The sequence below is a fragment of the Urtica dioica genome, chromosome 4 (genome assembly GCF_054948205.1).
Source record: "Urtica dioica subsp. dioica isolate 48M chromosome 4, U.dioica_male_clone48M_v1_H2, whole genome shotgun sequence".
NCBI classification, from domain to species: domain Eukaryota; kingdom Viridiplantae; phylum Streptophyta; class Magnoliopsida; order Rosales; family Urticaceae; genus Urtica; species Urtica dioica.
In genome coordinates this window covers 1,175,709-1,197,856 of record NC_142759.1, presented here as the reverse complement: position 1 = coordinate 1,197,856, position 22,148 = coordinate 1,175,709, and the positions used below count along the sequence as shown (strand labels likewise).

Sequence of the window (22,148 nt, the reverse complement as noted above, 5' to 3'; positions counted from 1 at the left end):
TTCTTTTGCTCACTATATATTACCCATTGGTGGTTGATCACTACACTACTGAGGTTTTTTTTGAAGTTCTGAACCTACATCAAAAGGAAATTTCCTGTTTTAGCCTTTTAGTGGAAATTATCCAATGTCGTGCTTCTCATTCTTATTATGAGTATATATTATTTTATTTCGAGAAAACTTTGTTTACAGTTTTTTTTTTTTAATTGTTGTTTTGTACTAATTCATTTAAATTTTCCTTTTCATTTAAAATAATGGTAAATTATTTGAAATTTTAAAAATGCATATTGATAACATTATTGGAAATTTGAGATGTTTAAGGAATCACCATTACAAAACAATATTTATATAGAAATTTCTCAAATAAACATTTAAATTTTAAATTTTGGGTTAGTCTTGGTGGGTGATCGGCTATTTTTTCGAAGCCCACCATAGTTAGACCGAGTGTCAAGCCCGTCTCAGCCGGTGAGAGGCTGCTCGGCCAAGCCCTGTAATTTGCGAAGCCATAGTAGCCATAGTTCGGTCTGAGGCCGACCAAGTCCGAACGAAAAAAGAACGAGGCGTTCTTCTAATTATGGATATGAATTTCTTGCCCACACCTACACAGAGAAGATGTTCCGATCGAATCTCATGTTATGAAATGTGTATCTTCTCATCATTAGTTTGGCATTCGACTTGGGACAAATGTCTTATTGGTGAATAATTATTCTTATCAAGCACGTGCTTTTTAGTGGCTTAAGCTTATGGGAATATCATTCTTTTCAATCCATCGGTTGCTAGTTCTTATAAGGCTTTAAGTCCTGTCCTGTGCCTATGGACGAAACAAATTAGTCCCTCTATTGTTAGGGGAAATTCCACATGTTGATTCCCTGAGATAATTTTACCATGATTTTGATATGAAATTGTAAACTACTAAGAAAATGTTAAATAAAACTGTAAAGAGGCAAAAAAAAAAAAAAACTGTAAAATAACACGGAAAAAACTATAAAAACAAGCTATTTTCGAAAGAAAACAATCGTATTGTCATAATAAGAATGAGAAGAAGGTATTCTCGAAAAGCATTTTTTAAAACGAGATAGCTCGGGAAATATTTAAAGCTCGCCATACTTGGACTAAGTGTCTAGCCAGGCAGAGTTAGCCCGCGAGTGTTCACTCGGGCCAAGCCTTGCCTTTAGTTGGGTCTAAGGCTGACAAGTCCGAACGAATTTATTCTTTCTATAGAATCTAATTCGGAATATATATTATTGAAAACATTTGTTGAACCCTCACTTAAGCAAGCCCTACTCGAATATACGCGCGTTTCTACAAGTTGTATCAAAATGCAACACTAACAGAGACTTTAATTCTAATATTTTGAACAAAATGCATGAAAGTATAGATTATCCATGAAACGCGAATAGCAAACAATATAAATTTAATTTGTCTTAATTTTCATATATAGAGGTTAGTTTACAGCAGTAAGCATCGTTTTTATTAACTATCAGTGTACAGTTATGAATAATAAACTGGTCAAAATATCGCAATTCATCTCTCCAATCCCATAAAGCTCAATCAATATCTTCATACGTTTAAAATATTTGTCGAGCTGTCGTAATACACATGACAAAGAAACACATGACAAAACCTTCCAACAAACACATAATGTAACATAATATATATTTAAATTAATGGTAGATTTGTGTATGTGTGGTTGTAAGCCTTTGTTGACAAAGAAGTGGCCCCATATAGTTTTGATATAACAGCCTTTTGTTTGTTTTACCGAACCAAAGAGAAACGGTCTTTTTCTTCATAGTGATGTCAACCACACTAACGTATATAAAAACTATATCATCTTTTTTTTTTTTTTGTTCTTTGGTCTTACTATGAGAAACTTAAAACTGCATCTTTTTTAAATGTCATTTGACAAATAAATAATATAGTATCTGACATCACTAACGTATAAAACTATAATATCTCCTATTCATCTTTATTGTAATTTATATGTCATGTTACAAAATAATAATAATATAGACATCATGGTGGTGGTTTTTTGGTTGCATTGCCAACTTTACAGCTTCGTAGATTTCCTGTTAGTGGCCCAACTCGCGCCACTTTTCTTTACCTTTCAGTGTTCAATATTTGTCTTCTTTTTGCTACGAAATTTTCAATAAAGCTAATACGCATTTTAATGTGTTTTTGAGCATGAAAGCTATAGTCACATCTCCACTTTAATTTTCCCTTTTGCTTTTCTCAAAATCACCTCAAATGTCACTCTCTATCACTCCCTTGTCGACTTTCAACAATTTAACATGTATCATCTTATCATTCAATCTAGTTGTTCTACTTGGAACAAATATATTTTAGAATTTCATGATATATAAGTACTAGCCCTTGAAATTTTAAAAATAGACATTATAATGTCATAATTCTCTAATCATACACATTTTTTTTTACGAAACATGTCATTAAATTTTACATTTCACATAAATTTTCTCTTGATAACATATCTGGAAATGCCAATTTTAGATCACTAATAAAAGAGTTTAGTGTTCCATCAATTCATAATTGACATGGCTTAAATTTTACCGAGCGTTAGTTACTGCAAACCAATCCGATCCGATGTTGCTTATATTTTTTTTGGAAATTTAACGTATTTGTTGAAAAAGCGAATTCAGATATCCATTCACTAGAATAGGTCGGCAGAGAAGAAAAAAATACATAGACCCATAGTATATGGTGATCATTTGAAAATAGTACGATTACGTAATTTATATATACATAGGGATAAATCTAAAGAGGTTTGAGATCTAGATTTATATGGGGTAGTAGAATTCTACAATGAGCTGTTGAGCAAAGCGTCATAGTCCTTTTCTTTGGAGTATTATGTCTCTCTTTTCTTATGTTTTTTTTCTTTCAGATCACATTCATCTTTTCTATTCTTGGAGAAGCCATTGATAATAGTAATAATAGTCTATTTAAATCGATCGCATAAAATAATGAACAATATCTGGTTAGGAATGTCATGAAATGTATATGCAATATATATATATATATATATATATACGCATTTAAAATTCGTTTAGTACATACAAATATATTTCTTATTTAATTTAGGAAGTACCTGAGTACTATATATATATATATATATATATATATATATATATATATATATATATATATATATATTACTATCATTACAGGAACCAAAGCCTAAAGGTGTGTGTGTGTGTTTTTTTTTTTCTGAACTTATTCAGTCGGTGCATGTTTTTTCTATGAAAAGTTTGCGGTTGCAATGACTTGTGGTGAGCAATAATGCATAAAGTTGATGACACGCAATGCAATATTTAGACATACAAACTTCATAAGGATAATACGACGAGACAAGACATTCGATCAAAGATTTTCCAGTACGGTTACGATTATTTATAAAGAAAAAAAAAATATCTTCAAATCGATTATAATTGGAACGAAAATAAGCACTGAATTCTACGTTTGCTTCGATTGTCAAACCACGCATTAAAATACAGGAAAAACATTGTGGCTAGAAAATAAAAGTAGAACTTGGACCTTGAATGTAAATTGATCTAAAAATCCTTAATAAATTTTTGAAATAAAAATGGTGAAACAAAATCCAAGGCTCTTAACATGATTTTTATTTCGATAATACATTCTCAATCGAAGAATTTATCTTTCTTTCGCTATCTTAATTTGGGATTACCGTTGCATTATTTACATATTTGCCCCTCTCACTATTGAGTCTCGCTCTACCTCTTCTTGTCAACAATACCCTATAGTGATAAATAGTGACGGAGATAGACAAAAATTTGAGGGCTAGGCCTTGAAGTATTTGTTTATTATTAAGAGAAGCTGATCTGGTTTTTTTCATGTAAAATGAAAATTCTATTGAAATAATACTAGGAGATCAGAAAAAAAAAAAAAATCATATTTGATCGGTCATCTTAGAAGGTTGAGAAGGTCCCCAAGATCAAGAGTAAAAAAAACGGGAATGATTTTTGGCACGGCTCACGACTTCTGACGATCCACTCAAAAGTTGACACGTGACCACCGAATTAAAGTATTAAACAGTCACGTGTCAATATCTGAGTGGATCGTCAGAAGTCGTGAGCCGTGCCGAATAGCATTGCTCTAAAAAAAACATCAATTATTTTACCTGACACATTATTAGTTTGATAATGATACCTACAATTGTTGAAATGCATAAAAGGGTAGTCAAAGATCGAGAAAATTAAATCATAAAAAAATTAAATATATATGAAGGGCTATAAATTAATGTTATAACGCACCCAAATAACACGTGTGAAAACCAAAATTATTTCAACACAAAAGCAATTAGTGAAAACTACATATAATAGTAGATTTTTGAAAGATACCACCATAAAATAGCTAGTATGTCTAGTGAAGTGTTATTTGATCGTATATAATATTATACAGAAATGCTTTACAACACGACTCACGATTAAAAACGACTCCCCAACAAAGTAATAAATATTATTTTTTGTTTAAAATTTGTCCACGTGTCAACACTTGAGTGGATAGTTCAAAGTAGTGAGTTGTGCCAAATAACATTGCTCCTTGGTTAGATGCAAGAGCGGAGCTATCTTGAACTTATGAGGGGCAAATACTACCCTTGGCTTTTTAAAAATTATAATCTTTATTGTAAAAAATTTAGCCATTTTTTATTTTTATTTTTTAATCAAATTTATATATATATTTTTTTTTAAATTTGCCCCTGTGAATTTGTTTTTCAAATTTGCCACTTGACTTGAATTTCTGACTCCGACACTGACTAGATATATTATCATTTTTAGTTTTGCATACAATATTATAAATGTATATTGTCTCATAACTAGATGTGTTAAACTTCAAAAAATGCAAATAAATGTTTTATTCAAGTATTTTTTATATTTTACAGATTTATAATGACTATTTAAGTGTATATTAATTGCATGTATTAAAAAATGTACATACGAAAATTAGATCATGTATATTGAAATTGTATTTAGAAGGATATTGTCATCTTAATTTTTTTTAAAAAAAAATCAATATACAGTAGTCTTATAATTTTCACAATTATTATGAGTCAATGAACCGCTGATCATTTTCAAGCACACAGATTACAATTATAAATTATTGTACGATCCAACATCACCTATTTACCATTAGTTGTCACATATGAAGACATATATATTACATACACATTTATATATATATATATATATATATATATATATATATATATGTGTGTGTGTGTGTGTATATAGGATAGAGACATTAGCTACAGTGAAACAAAAAAGAGAACCCTATGATAAATTTTCCAAATCGATGCGATTTAAAATCACTTTTCCACTTTATTTGTTTATTGTCATGGCTTTTCATTGGACCTGGAAAAAAAAAACTAGCAAAAGACAAATGTGAATTTATGTAGTGGACTTGGAAATATATATAGCCGATCACTCAAAGTAACATGAAAACGAAATTTGAAAAAAAAATGATTGATGGATGTCAAAATATATAAAAGAGAAAATGGGTGTAATTTTTGGGGAATCAAGTCCTATGTTTGATCGATAGATTTTCTGTGAAAGTTGTTTGTCATGTTTGGACATCTCTTTCCACGCCAAAAAAGTTTGATATTTTTATATTTTCCTAACTGTTTGTCTATTTTCATGAAATCTACATCATCTAATATAATATCTAAAGCCGTAAATAAAATTATTACATACATCACCTCTGTTTTGGTGCGTGGAGTCTAATCAGTGATCAAGTTTACGAGCTGAAGAAATGATTTGCAAATTGATCTAATTGAGAGAATTTTGAGAATTTCATTTCTGTCTATTAGCCTAACGTTTTCTTTATAAATATTTTATGCGCTTATTATCTATGTAGAACGCAAGAGAGTTGTAAACATATTTTTTCTCGAATTCGGATTTAGTGAAAATCGACAACTACAAAGTGGATGTAGCTTTTGCATTAAAAGTGGACCGTTATAAATCAGTGTGTGTTATTTATTCTTTGCATATTATTCGTTTTCTGATTTTAAGTAGTATTTGAGGATAGAATCCTAATAACCTCATCAATAGATTTGTGTCCTCTATAATAGGTCTAGTATGTGTCGAGAGAGACAATGGAATTCCAGGTCCTATCTGGTATTTCAAAACCATAAATAGAAGCATTGAAGTTTTATAAATATTATACTATTGACTTCAAAGTTCAAACATTAAAAAGTATTTTCAACGGGTATTTTTTTCAAATAATTGGCTGCTTAAGCCACGGAAAGTGTAGCAATTTAAAATTGGCCAACATTTCGTTAATATGCTGTAAATAGCCATATTGCTTACGTGGCAGCTTATTAATTAAATTAGGTTTACACTTTTGCCCTTATTTAATTCGCAGAAACCGAATAGGGAAGTTTTCAAATTTGAAATTTGAAATTTCCTGCAGATTTTGAAAATTAATAGCCCATTTATTGTTATGTTTTTGGAAGTTTTTAGCATTGACTTTAGGTAATTAGTATCTATTTTCGTGGTTAAACTCTGTAAATATATTCTTCATTTATTGATATTATTTTGTCTTCCATATATTCATAATTTCCAGAATTTTCGTGCTCAAAATATTTCCAGAATTTTTTTTCAGTTCAAATATACTGTAAATATGCTTCTTATTTACAATGAATATACTGTTAATATGTTGTGTATTTACAATGAATATACTGTAAATATGCTTCTTATTTACACGGATATACTGTAAATATGTTTTCTATGAAAAAAAAAAACTGTTCTTCGCGGTGTCGCAGATCGGGACCTTGGACGCAGATCGCGGAGAGGAGGACGATTTATGGTTGTGCCATCAACTCTCCGGTGCTCTACGCGTCATTTCCCGGTGTCTCCTCTCGGTCCGGCATCCTCGGCGGCTCGTGGCTGTCATCTTTTTCTCGGCTGGAACACGCGCGAGTGGTGCTCGGTCTCGGCCATTGATGGCGCGCAAGGAATGAAAAAGAAGATAGGAGAAGGAGATGAAGGAGACGATGACGATGAGAGAGAGAGGAGGGGGGTGCTCGGGCTCGGCATTGATGGCGGCCAAATCTCTCTCTTTTTTTTTTTTTTCCTGAAGAGCAGTAAAACAAGACCGATACAAATCGTATTTTTTATTTATTTACTAATCCGTGTTCGTTCTTCTTCGTCGTCGCTGTATTTCTTCTCTGGGTTTCGATTTCGATTGTAAATGAAGGTGTTGAATCTTTTTTCCGGTTCAAATTTGAGCAGTTTCTTCTCTGCGATTTTTGGGCATCTTTTTTAAAAAAAAAACAATTTTTTTGAGCGGTTGCGTGTTAATGTGAACGCATCAGATGGTTTTAATTACTCCTCGATTTTCGCGTGCATTAATATCCAAATATTACAGCTTATCACGTATTAATGACCCGGAAGATAGTGGGCGGGAAAATGGAAGGGTAGTCTCGGCCAATTTTTGTTGTAAATAAATCCTCCTGGTTATTTACCACTTATTTACAGAACGTTGGCTAAAAAAAAATTGGCTATTTTCAGGAGGCTACTTAGCTTAATTACCCTTTTTTTTTTGCATCGATGGTATTTCTTTTATATAATTCGAAATTATTTTATCTTTATTCTTAACTAATAATTAAGCTATTAAGATCGTATAAGATTAAATATCCCTTTCCAGTTTCTAATGTGTTTATCCTTAATAGTCAAAATATCAATTGCTGCTCTATTTCTACGTTCTTATCTGTGTCATACATTTTAAGTCTATTATCAGTTATCACATACACATATCTACCAACTTTTACTCCCAAAAAAAATATAATGAGGACTAGCCGGTTAGGTAGACTAGGAAAGATCATATATTTGCTTTTTAACGTGCCAATAATTTTAGAGTGATGCTATTCGGCCCGATTCACGAGCCGAACGATCCACTCACGTGATGACACGTGGCAGTTTGTTGCCACGTGTCATCACGTGAGTGTGGATCGTTCGGGACTCGTGAATCGGGCCGAAAATCAATTTCCATAATTTTATGAGCTTTTTTTTTTTCTTTAATAGGGCTCAGATCCCCATCGTAGCCGAATGCTGATCGATCACGAGTATTTTCTAAAACTCGAAATCAGCACCATTGTATAACAAAGAGAATAGGAAAAGAGTAATTAAAACCAACTTCCTAAAATTAGTAGAGTCGTTTTGGACAAATTAAATAACATATAATAGCTTTTGTGCTGTTATCTATATAACCTAGTGCGATACGTCATTAAATCTATTTTTACCAGCTTGATGCAAGATTAAAGCTATATACACTAGTTAACTAGTATATATAAACCGAGGTTTTAGCAAATTCCAATTAAAAAATTCAATTGTTCTTGGCTTGATTTTACCAAAATGTGAATTAAGAGACGAAATATCTAATAAAATTTATAATGACATTTCCGGTGGGAATGCCATGGCAAGGTTTATGACTTGTAAGGTGTTTTACTTTTATAGAACTTGGACATGTGTCGATTTTGGCATTTCATCCGTCCATTATCTATTTGTTTCGCATTGATGTTTGTATTTCCTATTGACGTGGAATGTTTGTTTATTGGAATTAATTACGGGAAAAGTTCTACCTATACCGAGTATTTATACTCTATTTTAAAATATCGAATTTTAAAAACTTTCCTAAATTACAAATTTTACAAGATCACTTTCGTATGGGAATAGTAGTGATATTCACATGCAGTGCAATTTATTGGTGCTAAGTATACATATATATTCTATTGGTCTCTATACAATTAATTTCATAGATATACAACTAATTAGTACCAAGTACATCACCTAATTCTACTTCAAGATTCGTTCTAGCATAATATTTCTAACCCTAGCCATCATCTTCAACCCTACTTACCATTCTCTCATTTATATATTTATTTAGATGCACCACTTTCCCTTTGGATTTGAGTCTCTACTTAGGTCATACCTAAACTTTGTTTTGTAGTTCTATGTAGCGAGCATCGAATATTAAATATTATATTTTAATGTTAGGGTATTAAACAATATTGATTTGTATTTGGAACTCCATCCTCTTATCGTTTTTTTTAAAAAGCATATAATCTAACAATAAGCGTCTACTAAACTAGGTTTGTAAAATAAGCTAGCTTAATATATATATATATTAAAAAAATGGTGATCAGTGTATGCACTTGAGTGTATGTATACACCACCAAACAAAGATACATTATTACCGCATAATATATTTATGTTGATATCTTAGTGCATTGATGAAAGTAATAAAGGCATTATTGGGTTTTGAAGAGGTAACATGGAAGACATTGAAGACTCGTCGTCTCTCACAATTAGTATAGTCCTCTCTCTCTCTCTCTCTCTCTCTCTCTCTCTCCATTATTTAATGTTGAAAGGTTGATTCAAATCTAGAGATTGTTGTATGTATGTGACCAATCAGCAACACAAAAGCCGAAAGCCAAAGATTGCATGGAATTTTCAGGTCCACGCTGATTGAAAGATGGGACATAGCCATGTTAGTCAGAGGATGCTTCTTCATGCAATTATATATCATTCACTCACTCCTCTTTAGTCTTTACTATTGCCTTGTCCTATCTAATTTCTATTCTACACTATATTAAACTGTATACCTGATATGATCCCACTCATGTTCCAAAACTAAAAACCAAAAACTAGGGTTTCTCATGGTATCTAACAAAATTATTTATTTTGTCAACCAATTTCAGATGTGTTTTATGTTTACATCAAAGACTAGCAATTTATGTGTTTTATGATAATATAATACTGGATTTAATAAATTTATGTGCTTTAATTTCCATTAAATGAGATTTTTTTTTCGTATCAATAACTTCTTATTTGGTTAGATTTCTTTAAAATTTCTTCCAAACAAAGTGTAAGGAATTGTATTTCCGTAAAATCGAACCATCAGTCATTCGGTTTATATTTAATTTTCTTTTCTCTTGGTAGAGAATATTCAATAGCAAGGGGTCATATAAAACCAAGATTGGTTTGGTTGCAAAGTTATGGCACTTTTTGGAGCAGCGCATATTAATTAAATCTCGACGCGTATGATAGACTTTAGGATTAGAGATTCACAAGTTGAACAACCGAAAAAAGATAAATCTCTATCACCTGCTATCCAAAGAGAGATTATTATAATTTTTTTATCAACCAAAATATTTGTAACACATGAGATGTTTAGTAGACAAAGTGCACGAAATCTGAGCAAAAATAAAAACAAAAAACAAAGTGCACGAAAACCACACAAGACCCATTTGTCGATAATACAGCTGAAAATTCACAAAGAATAAATGCAAAATAAATTAATAAAGTAAGAGATTTGATTCACCCTAAAACAAAGAATTCGAGGATTAAGCCAGCTGTGTTGGAGATAGGCTCGAAACACTGCCAAAGAAATTTGATATATAAAAAAGAAACGATAATATATATATATGGAATTTTATGTATCAATTTCTACTCCTCCATTTATTGCGGTTTTTGGTAGAAATGCAAAATGAAAATGAATATGTTTCTCCTATATTCAGGAAAATTAAGTTGTTGAAAAAGATACAAAAGGATCTTAGAAAATAATCCTTCAACAGACCGTTGAAGTTGAACCCTCCTGGGAATCTTGACATTCAAAAATTTAATGCCAATATATATATATATATATATATATAGATAGTTATTATATGAACTGTTGGAAATTGAAAAAAAGATGATGATTTGTATTAAATTTTTGTAACTTTCAACGATGTTGAATACAAAGCCAGCTCTGTTTGACTCTCATACTCACACTTCTGTCTTATTACTCTGACTCCTGAATCATTACATTGCAGCCAAGGAAGAAGAGCTTTCTTTTATCACTCATATAATAACTTACAATTGAAAAAGAAAAGCCCAATAGTCTAAATGTAATACTCTCTCGGTAATTGAAAGCAACCACGCTCTTGTGATATGTGATTCCCTAGTGTTTGTGACTGCACAAAGACCTCGTTGTCCTTTTTCAACATTTGGACTCAAATTGGTGACTTTAATTACACCACCAGATTTGCCATTAACAGAACGCAGATCAGAGTTTCAAGCAACCAAACAGAGAGACGAACAGACACAGTTGTACTACTCTCTAGCCTCTACTATTACTACTCACTAACTGAGGAAAAACAATTTAAAACAGACTTGTAAAATAAAAGAGTAGCCCCACCAATCTACTGTACATCAGATTATGAAAAAAAAAAAAAAAAAAAAAAAAAAAAAAACATAAAAAGTTAGAGCAAAGCATACTCCCCCAACCCCAACATAGTAAAAAAGATAATAGACCAGACTAAACACTAATTAATTAATAGGACTTTTGAGAACAAACAAACCAACTGATTCGAGATCCTTTTTTTTTCCCTTGATCAAATGCTAAGTAGATCGGGCGGCGGAGACTGAGGCGGATTCTTCGGAGACGACGACGAGTCATACCCGACGGCCCGCGATGGCGACAGCTCAGCAGAAGCGGTGGCGGTGGCGGAATGGTCTCCGGCGGTCTTGGGGAGCTCGGTGAGGATTTGGACGACCTCTCTCATGGTGGGTCTCTCGACGGCCTGCTCTTCGACGCAGAGCATGGCCACGTAAAAGACGTGCATGACCTCGTGAACTGGGACCGAGGACAGCCTCGGGTCGAGGATCTTCAAAACGCTCTCTTTGTTCGAGTCCGTGGTTTTCCTCACCCACTGCACTATGTCCACTCCGTCCCCGAACTCGCCCACCGGTTTCCGACCGCTCACGAGCTCGAGTAGAACCACTCCGAAGCTGTACACGTCGCTCTTCTCGTCCACCTTCAGCGTGTACGCGTACTCTGTACACACATAAAGAAAGAAAAAGAAAGAAAAGAAAAACGTTAGAAAATTCATGTCCTATAAATATAATTAGGTGGGTGGGTCGTTAGTCAAAGAGGCAACATGATTTCAATTTCAATCTCAAAGCCCAGCTAAAAGATCTCCACATCTCGGTTTAGACTTTCAAATCATTAATAGTTCTACTATTAGATTCCGCTCAAAGTCAAAACAAACTACCCACATGACACAGAAAGATTCATAATATGCCACTAAACCAAAACAAATTATTCTTGGGCTCTAGCTAGACGCAGTAATTGGGACTAAAGAATCTAAGATATGATCTAAATTTTTAGGATTAAAAAAAATAATAAAAACATAAAAAAAATAAATAAGCGTCGTAAAGAGATAATGAAAATGGTTTTACCGGGGGCGATGTATCCGTAGGAGCCGGCGATGGCGGACATACACTCGGAGGTACCGGAGTCTTGGAGGAACTTGGCGAGGCCGAAATCGGCGACGTGGGCCTCGAAAGCAGAGTCCAAAAGTATGTTGTTGGACTTGACGTCGCGGTGGAGGATGAGCGGCGAGCAGTCGTGGTGAAGATAGCAGAGGCCTTTGGCAGCCTCGACGGCGATCTTGTACCTCGTGTCCCAATGCAAGTGCCCGCCTTTCTTCCCGTGGAGCACTTCCCCGAGGCTCCCGTTGGGCATGTACTCGTACACCAGCAAGTTCGTCTCGTGGTTCGAGCAGAACCCCAGGAGCCGCACGATGTGGCGGTGCCTGATTCGTCCCAAGGTCTGGATCTCTGCGTTGAACCCGTGGTCGTGGGTGGACCCGCCGCGGCTCATCGCCGGGAGCCGCTTCACCGCCACGCTGTCGCCGCCGGGCATTGATCCTTTGTACACGATCCCGGCCCCGCCTTTTCCGATGATGTTGTCTTCTTTGAGGCAGTCGAGGACGTCGTCGACGGTGAAGTCGAGGCGTTGGAAGGCTGTGAGCTTCCACGAGCGAGACTCGCTGGCTTTCTTTAAGGACCGGGCTTTGACTATGGCCGCGGCGGCGAAGGCGATGGAGAATAAGAGGAGGCCGATCACGAGGACGAGTTTGACTGACGCGGAGAGGCCTTTCGAGTGTGGGGTGTGGGATTCGTTGCCGGAGATTCCGTTCTTGCAGGCGCCGAGGTATGGGCCGCAGAGGTTGGGGTTTCCGGCGAAGGAGGTGTAGTTGAAGTAGCTGAACTGGCCGGTCCCTGGGACTAGGCCGGAGAGGTTGTTGAAGGAGAAGTCGACGGAGGTGAGGCTCTGCATTGTGGAGATCGAGGACGGGATGTTTCCGACGAGGTGGTTTCGGGAGAGGTTCAGGTAGTTGAGGATTCTCATGGCCGTGATCTCGTTCGGGATCTCGCCGGAGAGCTCGTTGCGGCTGAGATCCACGAAGGTGAGGAGCTTGCACTGGCTGATCTCCGGAGCCACCGGGCCGGAGAATTTGTTGTGGCTGAAGTCGATTTTGGAGACTTGTTGGAGGCGGCCGATTTCCGGCGGGATTTGGCCGGTGAATCTGTTGCCGTCGAGGAGGAGCTTCTGGACGCCGGAGAAGTTTCCGATTGTCGGAGGGAGGGAGCCGGAGAGCTGGTTGTTGGAGAGGCTGAGCTGGCCTAGGTTCTCCGACACGGCGATCGTCTGAGGGAAGTCGCCGGAGAGGAGATTGTCCTGAAGCTCGACCTGAGTGAGCTTCGGGAGTCCGAAGAGTCCGTCGGGGATCGATCCATTGAGGAAGTTCTGTCCCATTCTGATCCTGCTCAGAGACTCGCATTTCCCCAGAGACTCCGGGATCGGCCCAAACAGGAAGTTTCCGAGAGTGATTAGGGTTTGGAGGCTGTTACCAGAGCACATTTCCGGCGGAAGAGCTCCGGTGAGCTTGTTCGTCGAGAGGTCGAGAAGCTGAAGCCTCCCGTTCCGGCCGAGTCCCTGGGGAATGCTTCCGGTGAAGTTGTTCTCCCACAGCTGAAGAACCTCCAGCTGCGGTAACTCCCCGATGAACTCCGGTATCGCACCGTGGAGCTTGTTCCGGAAGAGGTTGAGAAGCGTCAGATTCTTCAGCTCCGAGAACGAAATCGGAATCTCGCCCGACAGCATGTTGTTGGAAAGGTCCATCGATTTCAGACACTTCAAATCGCCGAGCTCCGCCGTCAGGGAACCAAAAAGAGAGTTCACCTGCAGAAACAGAGTATCGAGGTTCTGAAGCCTCCCGATCTCTGGCGGAATCTCGCCGGAGAGTCCACAGTTCGCGGCGTCGAGGCGAACAAGCTCCGTCAGGTTTCCGATCTCCTTCGGAAGGCCTCCTTCGTATGTATTGAAGTATCCAAGATAGAGCTCCCTCAAACTCGTCAGGTTTCCGATCTCCGGCGGAATAGCGCCGGCTAGCTCATTCCCGGAGACAGCGAGATACTCCAACCTCTGCCAGCGGCCGTACTCCTTCGGAATCGCGCCGCCGAAGTAGTTTCCGCCGAGATGGAGGTGACGGAGGTTAGGGAGATCGACGACGGAGAGAGGCAAATCGCCGGTCATGTTGTTGTTGTACAAATCCACAACGGAAAGATTTCTGAGGCGAGATAGCTCCGCCGGTAATTCGCCGCCGAAGACGTTGTTGGAGAGGTTGAGGAACGAGAGCCGGTCCAGAGCGGAAATCTCCGCCGGAATCGGACCGGAAAAGTTGTTGACGGCGACGGAGAGGGAAGTGAGGGATCGGAGGCGAGAGACGAGAGGAGAGAGAGTCCCGGTGAGGTTGAGGTTGGAGAGGTCGAGGGCGGTCACGTGCCGGCGAGAGGGGTCGCACGTGACGCCGAGCCAGGCTGAGCAGTGGTCGGTTGAGGCGTTCCACGTGGAGAGGGCGTTCTGAGAATCGGCAGTCAGTGCGGATTTTACGGAAAGAAGGGCTCGGTATTCTGGGATGACGCGCTGCTTCGCAACGGCGCGTGGCGCGTGGATTAGGTGGAGTAGGAGGAACAAGAGGAGTAGGAGAAGCCGCATTGTGAAGGTTTGTTTGAGAGAGAGAGAGAGCAGAAGATGAAGAAGAGAGTGAGCTTTTTAGTAAGCAAGGGAGAGAGAAGGAGGGTGAGAAAACGTGAGTGTTGTTCTTGTTTTTGTGGTTACAACCTCTCAATTCCATTTTTTATTTTTATAACATCTTAATATATTTTTTATTTTAGGGGAAAAAAATTTTATTTTACTATTCCATTTTAAAATATATGTCAGTAAAGTGTATATGAGTATATCCATTCCTGCCGATAAGTGTGATTTATTTTTATAGTATAACTACTATACACACTTTTCTTCTGTCTTCGAGTTCAAATTGAAAATTGTTTTTTAGTTTTTTTAAAATTGTTTATTTTTTTTTATAAGAATTTAAGTAAATTTTGGGGTGTTAAGATGTTATCTCATCAAAATGTATCATTTTACATGTTGGTACGTGTTGTTAATATATGAATGTAGCCAAAGTGAATCAAAGACTCGAAGTCAAAAGTGACCCACAAATATAATTTGTTTGTCTAATCGTGTGCATAGTCCCAACTCCTAAGCCACACTCGAAAGAGGGTTATAGAAAATTAGATCTCAGGTTAAGATAAACATAAACATCCATACAAAGTCACAACTCAGCTCGTGTTTCCTTTTAATTTCTCCAAATTCAAAGCATTTTTTTTATTATTATTATTATTTCTCAATGAAACCATGTTTCGAATCATCGAATGCTTGACAGAATTTTGTTGGCAAAAATTATTCCACTAAATATTTATATTTCATGTATTTCTAACGTTTATCTAATACAATGTTGGTATTATATGTTTCATATAATGTTTTGCTTATATAACAATAACACTAAAAACTTCGGCTAAAACTATTTAACAAAAAACTTTAATATCGTGTACATCCTTTTTTTTTTTTTGGGCACAATATAACACTAAATACTTTTGTATAATGTATATCCAACATTCTCAAACTCCATGGAATTTGAGAAAATACCTAGCCTTGGATCCTCTTGTCAAATTTTGAACTTTTTTAATTTCTAATATATTATAGCATGGTCTACATGTCAAATTCCAATCAGTCATCCTTTTAATATAAATCATTAGCATTATAACATCTTTAACTAAATAGCATGATTGTTTCTCACATTTGAATGGTTACCATAGTCGTAATACTAGCATTATAGTATACTATTGTAATTTAGAATTGTAATTTATGTCTAGATGTTCATCACGCACGATATATTTGATGCACAAATTCTTATAAAATAAATATACTCCGCTTGGATAGTATTTAGTACAGCTTAATTGATAATTTTACACCGCTTTCAAAATGAAAGTTGTGAGGTCAATCCTCACTAGTAGCAAAACTATCCTTAAAAAAAATGCGCACTTGGACGGATTGGAACACCGTTCTTCATTGCTGGACCGAAATTGTCGATCTTGATTTTTTCAGACATAATCCTTTTTCCGTAATTTAAAAAATAAGGAAAAAAATGCAATTCTATTATTAAAAGTGTTTTTGCATAATCACAATTACAATTACTCAACCTATCTCTCCCATTTGAAATTAATTAGACTGAATTCTCTTATTTATATCAATGTGAACTCAAAATATAATTGATGTAACTCAGTATTCCATAATTGAAATTTAACAATAACACGATAATAAACATTTTTATCATGTTTGGGGAAAAAGGTAAAATAGACTATTTGAATATAAATTGTCTAAATTAACAAAGTTAACCAAATTTGACAAAGTTGCAATCTCTTAAGTTTGAAGCCACTTTTAAGCCCAATAAAACTTGACCTTGTGGAAGGAAGTGTAGATCCATTTTCATTGCATACCGAATTACGTATTTGACTTAAAGGAATTATTCCGTCCAGTGTTGATTAGAATTACACTAAGTATTGACCGAAATTTTCAGTTCCATATATTAGAACATCATTAAATTTAATACTTTTACAAAGAATTAAAATGTAGTGTTTTTTTAAAGTAAGGACTAAAATTAAAAAAAAAAAAAAAAGTGAGAAAATGAAGAATACTTTTTTGTTAACTTATAAAGTATTACAAACTATATACTAAATTTATATATTAAAAATATATATGAAGAAGATGAAAAAAAATGGAGAAGAATATAATTTTAACTAAAATCATATATTAAAACTATATACTAAAATTATATATGAAAAACAAATTATAAACTTTAAAATGAAAATAAATATATGAAAATTAGAGTAGTTGAAGAGAGTAGGAGAATAAATTATATGAGAAAGAAGGTTGTGAGAAAATAATATGCGAGTGATATTTATATGAGAAGAAAAAATGAGGGTTAAGAAAACAAAAAAAACAAAGGCTAAAATCAACGGATGCAACATTTCCGTACATATTTGATTGATTTTCGTTGGTTTAACGGAAAGAATAATTTCTTCCATGCATTATCATTCGAAGGAAATTTACATTCCTCTAAATTGACCGGAAAGAAAGGAATTTCACATCATTTTCATACCACATGATTCTTCATATAATAAATTATGTAAATAAGATTAAATATTTGAATGCAATTTCTTTACACCTTCGTACCATAATTAATATATTTATACAGCTTTTATAGTTGAAAACCTTAACTTTAACACCTCACCAATTACATGGATTTTACAAGACATAAATTAGGTACAAACATAGATTGGGTATTTATATAAATTTAACACATGAATTGGGTTCAACTTCAAGCAGAGACGAAGCCAGAAATCTAGATTAGGGGGACTAATTTGCAACAAAAATTTCAGGGGGGGCTGGTTTGTAATTTTTTAGGGTAAAAAAATGTAAAAAAAAAATAAAAAAAATGAGCAAAAAACGCAAAAAAAAAAAAAAAAAAAAAAAAAAAAATTGAGTGGGGGCTAGGCTTCGTGCCTGACTTCAAGCATGGAGTACCTATTGCTATTTGGTTTTTATTCCATGGTCAATGAGTCAAAAGTGGGTTACTGGGCAAATTATTAACTCGTATTTAACAACACAAGTAAACTATTGACCAAGAAAAAACACAGTTCTCCACAAACTTGCACTTACCTATTGCTATCTCATCATATCAAGTGATATGCTCTTATTAATGTGTTGCCGAACTCAACGTGGCAGCCAAATATATGCCCTATGATAAATATTTGATTCGATAAATTTATTTTTCGACAAATTATTACATGAGACCAAGATTTAAAATTTAGGAAAATTACGCCGAAATTGCGGTAATATGAGAAGTCCAACAGGTTTACGATAATATGGCATTTCTCCATTTTATGTCACGGGTATTGCGTCGAAATTTCGTGAAAATTCTCATTTTGTTGCGCTCATTAATGTTGTTTAGCCCATTATATAAAACACAAAAAATTATGTCATATTTTGTCACAATTTTCGTAGCATTCCACGCCACAATTTTGGTCGCTTCGTCCAAAAGCCGACCAATTCAGTGCAAATCCAACAATATTTCGGGAAATTGTGTGGAAATTGCGTTTATTTGTGTTTTTCATAATCTAAATTGTAATTTTTAAAGTTTTTTTCATTGGATGTTGTTTGTACTTGTCTCACGGTGAACGTATTATTGTTTTAATATTTTTGGAGATATTACAAATTTTAAATGGATGCTAATTGTTATGAAATTAAAGTTATATATATATATATATATATATATATATATATATATATATATATATACATTTGTTAACAAGTATTTGAAAATATGAAAAATGATAATTTGTTAGTGAATTTTATATTTGGGGTACTCTATGAAATTATGATGAGTTTATGACTTAGTATGTGTTTTTTTTATATATTGTTATTGACTTTGATATTTTCAACTTATTATGTGTGTTTATTATATGTATTGGACTTTGAAGTTTGAACTTATTATAGTTGTGTATTATGTGTGTTTGTAATTGAAATTTATTATGTATGTTTAGAACATTTTATATGTGTATGGAACTTATTTTTATATTTGAAATTATGCAACATTATTTCCATCGTAATTTTCGTGTTTTACCTTAATTTTCATCGACGTAATTCTTTCAAATTTTCACATTATTTCCGTCGCAATTTCCATCGGCTACCGCAGTTTTCGCTATTTTGGACCATCGACAGAAAATCGGCAACCGACATTTTAAACCTTGCATGAGATTTATAGTTGTGTAGAACATTCTCTATTGTATACGGTAGTAAGCTCATCATCCAAAACATTACTTAATTGAAGGTACATATTTTTCATCGAACATAACATTCGCTATTTGTCCTATGACATAGTACCGTGGTTTATTCTTGTTTAAACGAAAATAGCGAATATATCCAAGTAACCAAAAAACGAAGCATCATAAATCAAGAATTAATCATATCAAAGAAATTCCCTCTCGTTAACTCTAACCCATGTACTCTCTCTTCAAAAAAATAAAGATTCGGGCTTTCATCTTCAGTATCGTCGCCTCTCCTGGGATACGAAGACTCCGGTGGTCTCGATCAATGGAGCACTCTCGACCTATGGGAAGGTACTTTTTATCTTTATGTTTATCTTCATGTTTTTATTTATTATTATGTTAAGTATTTTAGGCTTATTAGATCTGACTTTTGTGTTGTCCAATCTTTAAAGGGAGTGGTTTTGAATTTTTCTCAGATATGAATCTCTGATCTAAGATATGGTTTTCTTTGGGCGTGTATCTCAGCTGGTCAAGACCTCTAAAACCACAATCTGCAATAGACGAAGACCGACGTCTCTAATCGTGATACGTGTTATAATATGATAATGATTGGTCTGCATAGACGGGTAACCCACGTGTTATTTTGTTGTATCTATGATTGTTTGTGGTTCACTTTTCATATTTTTCATGTATAAGTTTTTGAATTTATTTCTAGTCTAGTAATATAAGCATTTGAATTTTTATCAATATATTCATTTGAATAACCCTTTATAAACAATAATAAAAAAAGCGAATATTTTTCAAAGTTAATTTAATTTTTTTTTACCAACTGAGGTAATTCAAGTGATTAATGTATTAACTCACATAGTTTAAGGTCATAAGTTCGAGTCACTAGTCACAATTACAACAAAATTCCCTTAAAAGAAAAAAAAACCGGTAACTCACTCGCTCCACTTAAAATATTTCATTCGGTTTTGCCTTTCAATTTATAAAGTTTTAATTTTGTTTTTTTTTTATTTGAATTTATTGTATAGTTTTATATTTCTACATTTATAAAAAATAATTAATTTATTTCAAAATTTTAATTTCCATTATAGCAAACTTAATATATTCTTTACACCATACATAATTTAGTATAAAGAGGTTTTGAGGTCATTTCTATTTTCTAACAAACTTAATAAATTATCTATATATATGATTTAATATAAAGAGGCTTTGAAGTCCTGAGCTCGAGTCACATAAGAACCGATATCCCCTTAAAAAGTGAGCTACACAACACACATGACATGTTTTAAAAAGTATTATCTTAAATTTTATAATAATTAAGAAAATAGTTCAACTAATATTAAATATATCATGTAGACGCCGTTGTATGAGAGTTAGATATAAGATTATATTTTTAATATATGAATAGTCATACAATAATTTTATCTTAGGGTCATTGTAAATCTATGGGATCGGTTTAAATTAATTTAAAGATGCAACTGTTAGTTCATTATATAGTGAAAATCTGAAAGGACAAAGTAAAAATTCACAAAAGTACTATATAATCTGATCAATATTTTTGCGTTTAATAACTTGGAATAACATATATGGTACAAATCTCACTTTATCCATTAATGAGAATGATAGCAAATTAAACGGTGATATATTCTTCTGAGCTTTGAAGAGAAAGTGGGACCCAGCTTTGAATCAAGTATATGTATATCGTATATTCGTAGCCGAGGCTCCGGTCAAAACTCAGGACACAAAAATGAATCGACAGAAAAAGAAATTTTGGGGACCCATTTGTTTTGTTTATTCTTTCTTTTTTTAGCACACAAAAATTAAAAGAGAATCAATGTAATAATTTGTCATAATTAAACAGTAATAATTTTGCTGCTACCGGGAAAAAGCTGGTCAATTATTTTGACTGACTATCAGATGGACACGAGAGACGAGTTACTTATTTATTTTTTAATAGCACTCTTAATTTTTATTTTTATTTTTATTTTTTTACTTTAACGAATATCGTTATTCCAAAGAAATCCATGCAGAGATATTACTTTTTTACCCTCCTTGTTTGATATACAACTATCATCCCACAAGGAGATGAACGGCTCAGCGTAGGTGGTCCCAGGCCCAAGTATGTATGTAGGCCCAGAAAACAGGCACGGAATGAAATGACTAATTAGCCCTCGCTCTGTATTCTCTCCATCATTCCACGCTAAAGAAAGTGACGGAATATTGCCGGTTAGCGTGGATTGTTTTCCACGGAAAAAGACCATAAGGCCCTTCTAACCAGTCCCTTTGGTTATTGACTTTATTCAAGTGTCTCTTTCTGGGGCATATGACATATCATGTGGTTCGGAGGTTACAGTCGTCATTTTGTTGTCAAGTCCAGCTATCAAGATTTTTGGCCTGTTTTGCACTTTGAAAATTACACACCACTATTTTGATACCGAATATTCAGAGACCAATTAATAAATTCTCGTAATTATTGACAATAAATCTCGTAACTTTTGTCCCTAAAATACGATACACTATTCCAATGATACTATCCAAACTCCAAGTGTAATTACAAGAATATTATTTTGGCTTATATGAAGAGTTGATTTTTTTTTTTTGGGGGGAATTAGAGATTAACAAACCTTTTCATCCATGCGTGGCTGAAAAGCTTAAGAAAGTTTATTTAGAAATGCAACGAAGGGTTAAAATTTTGGTCACTTTCCAAGGTTTTATCAAATGCCACCCATGTGAAATAATTTGTTAAGTAAAGCATATTTGTGGACCCACGTACTTATTGGTTTATAAAAGCTCTACATAAAATAGGGCATTGTTTTGGGAAATATGTATAAATTTTGGGACAGGGTAAAAGGAGATGGGAAAGAAGTAACAAAGCTAAAGTAAAGTTTTTTATTTTTTATTTTTTATTTTTTATTTTTATTTTTATGTTGGGACGGACTGAAGTTGAAAATTGAAAGTGGGATAGAAAGATTCTCCGGATATTTTAGCTAATTATTTTTTTAATTAGTTAAAAATTCACTTGCAACTTTGGGCTTTTAATAATTAAAATAAGTTCAAAGCCCAAAGCTCCTTTTATCCCAGAAAACACGTTGCTTGATCAAATTACTTATATCGTTTGTT

At 34.4% G+C, this 22,148-nt stretch overlaps 1 protein-coding gene across 1 annotated transcript; it reads right to left on the bottom strand.

Annotated features, from left to right (window-relative positions):
- Positions 1 to 10,776: 10,776 nt before the first annotated feature.
- Positions 10,777 to 14,981, bottom strand: LOC149399052 (uncharacterized). Its single transcript, XM_089613801.1, has 2 exons — positions 12,246 to 14,981; positions 10,777 to 11,841 (listed from the first exon to the last, which is right to left on the bottom strand). The coding sequence occupies exons 1-2, from the start codon at positions 14,848 to 14,850 to the stop codon at positions 11,399 to 11,401; spliced, it is 3,048 nt and encodes a 1,015-aa protein (XP_089469927.1). The 5' UTR covers positions 14,851 to 14,981; the 3' UTR covers positions 10,777 to 11,398.
- Positions 14,982 to 22,148: the final 7,167 nt, after the last annotated feature.

What these genes read in the sequence shown, in the direction of transcription:
- LOC149399052 (XM_089613801.1), bottom strand. Translation starts at nt 14,850, where the DNA reads ATGCGGCTTCTCCTACTCCTCTTGTTCCTCCTACTCCACCTAATCCAC. An exon ending in CTACGGATACATCGCCCCCG is followed by an intron (nt 11,842 to 12,245) that starts GTAAAACCATTT and finishes ATGTGTGTACAG; the next exon opens with AGTACGCGTACACGCTGAAG.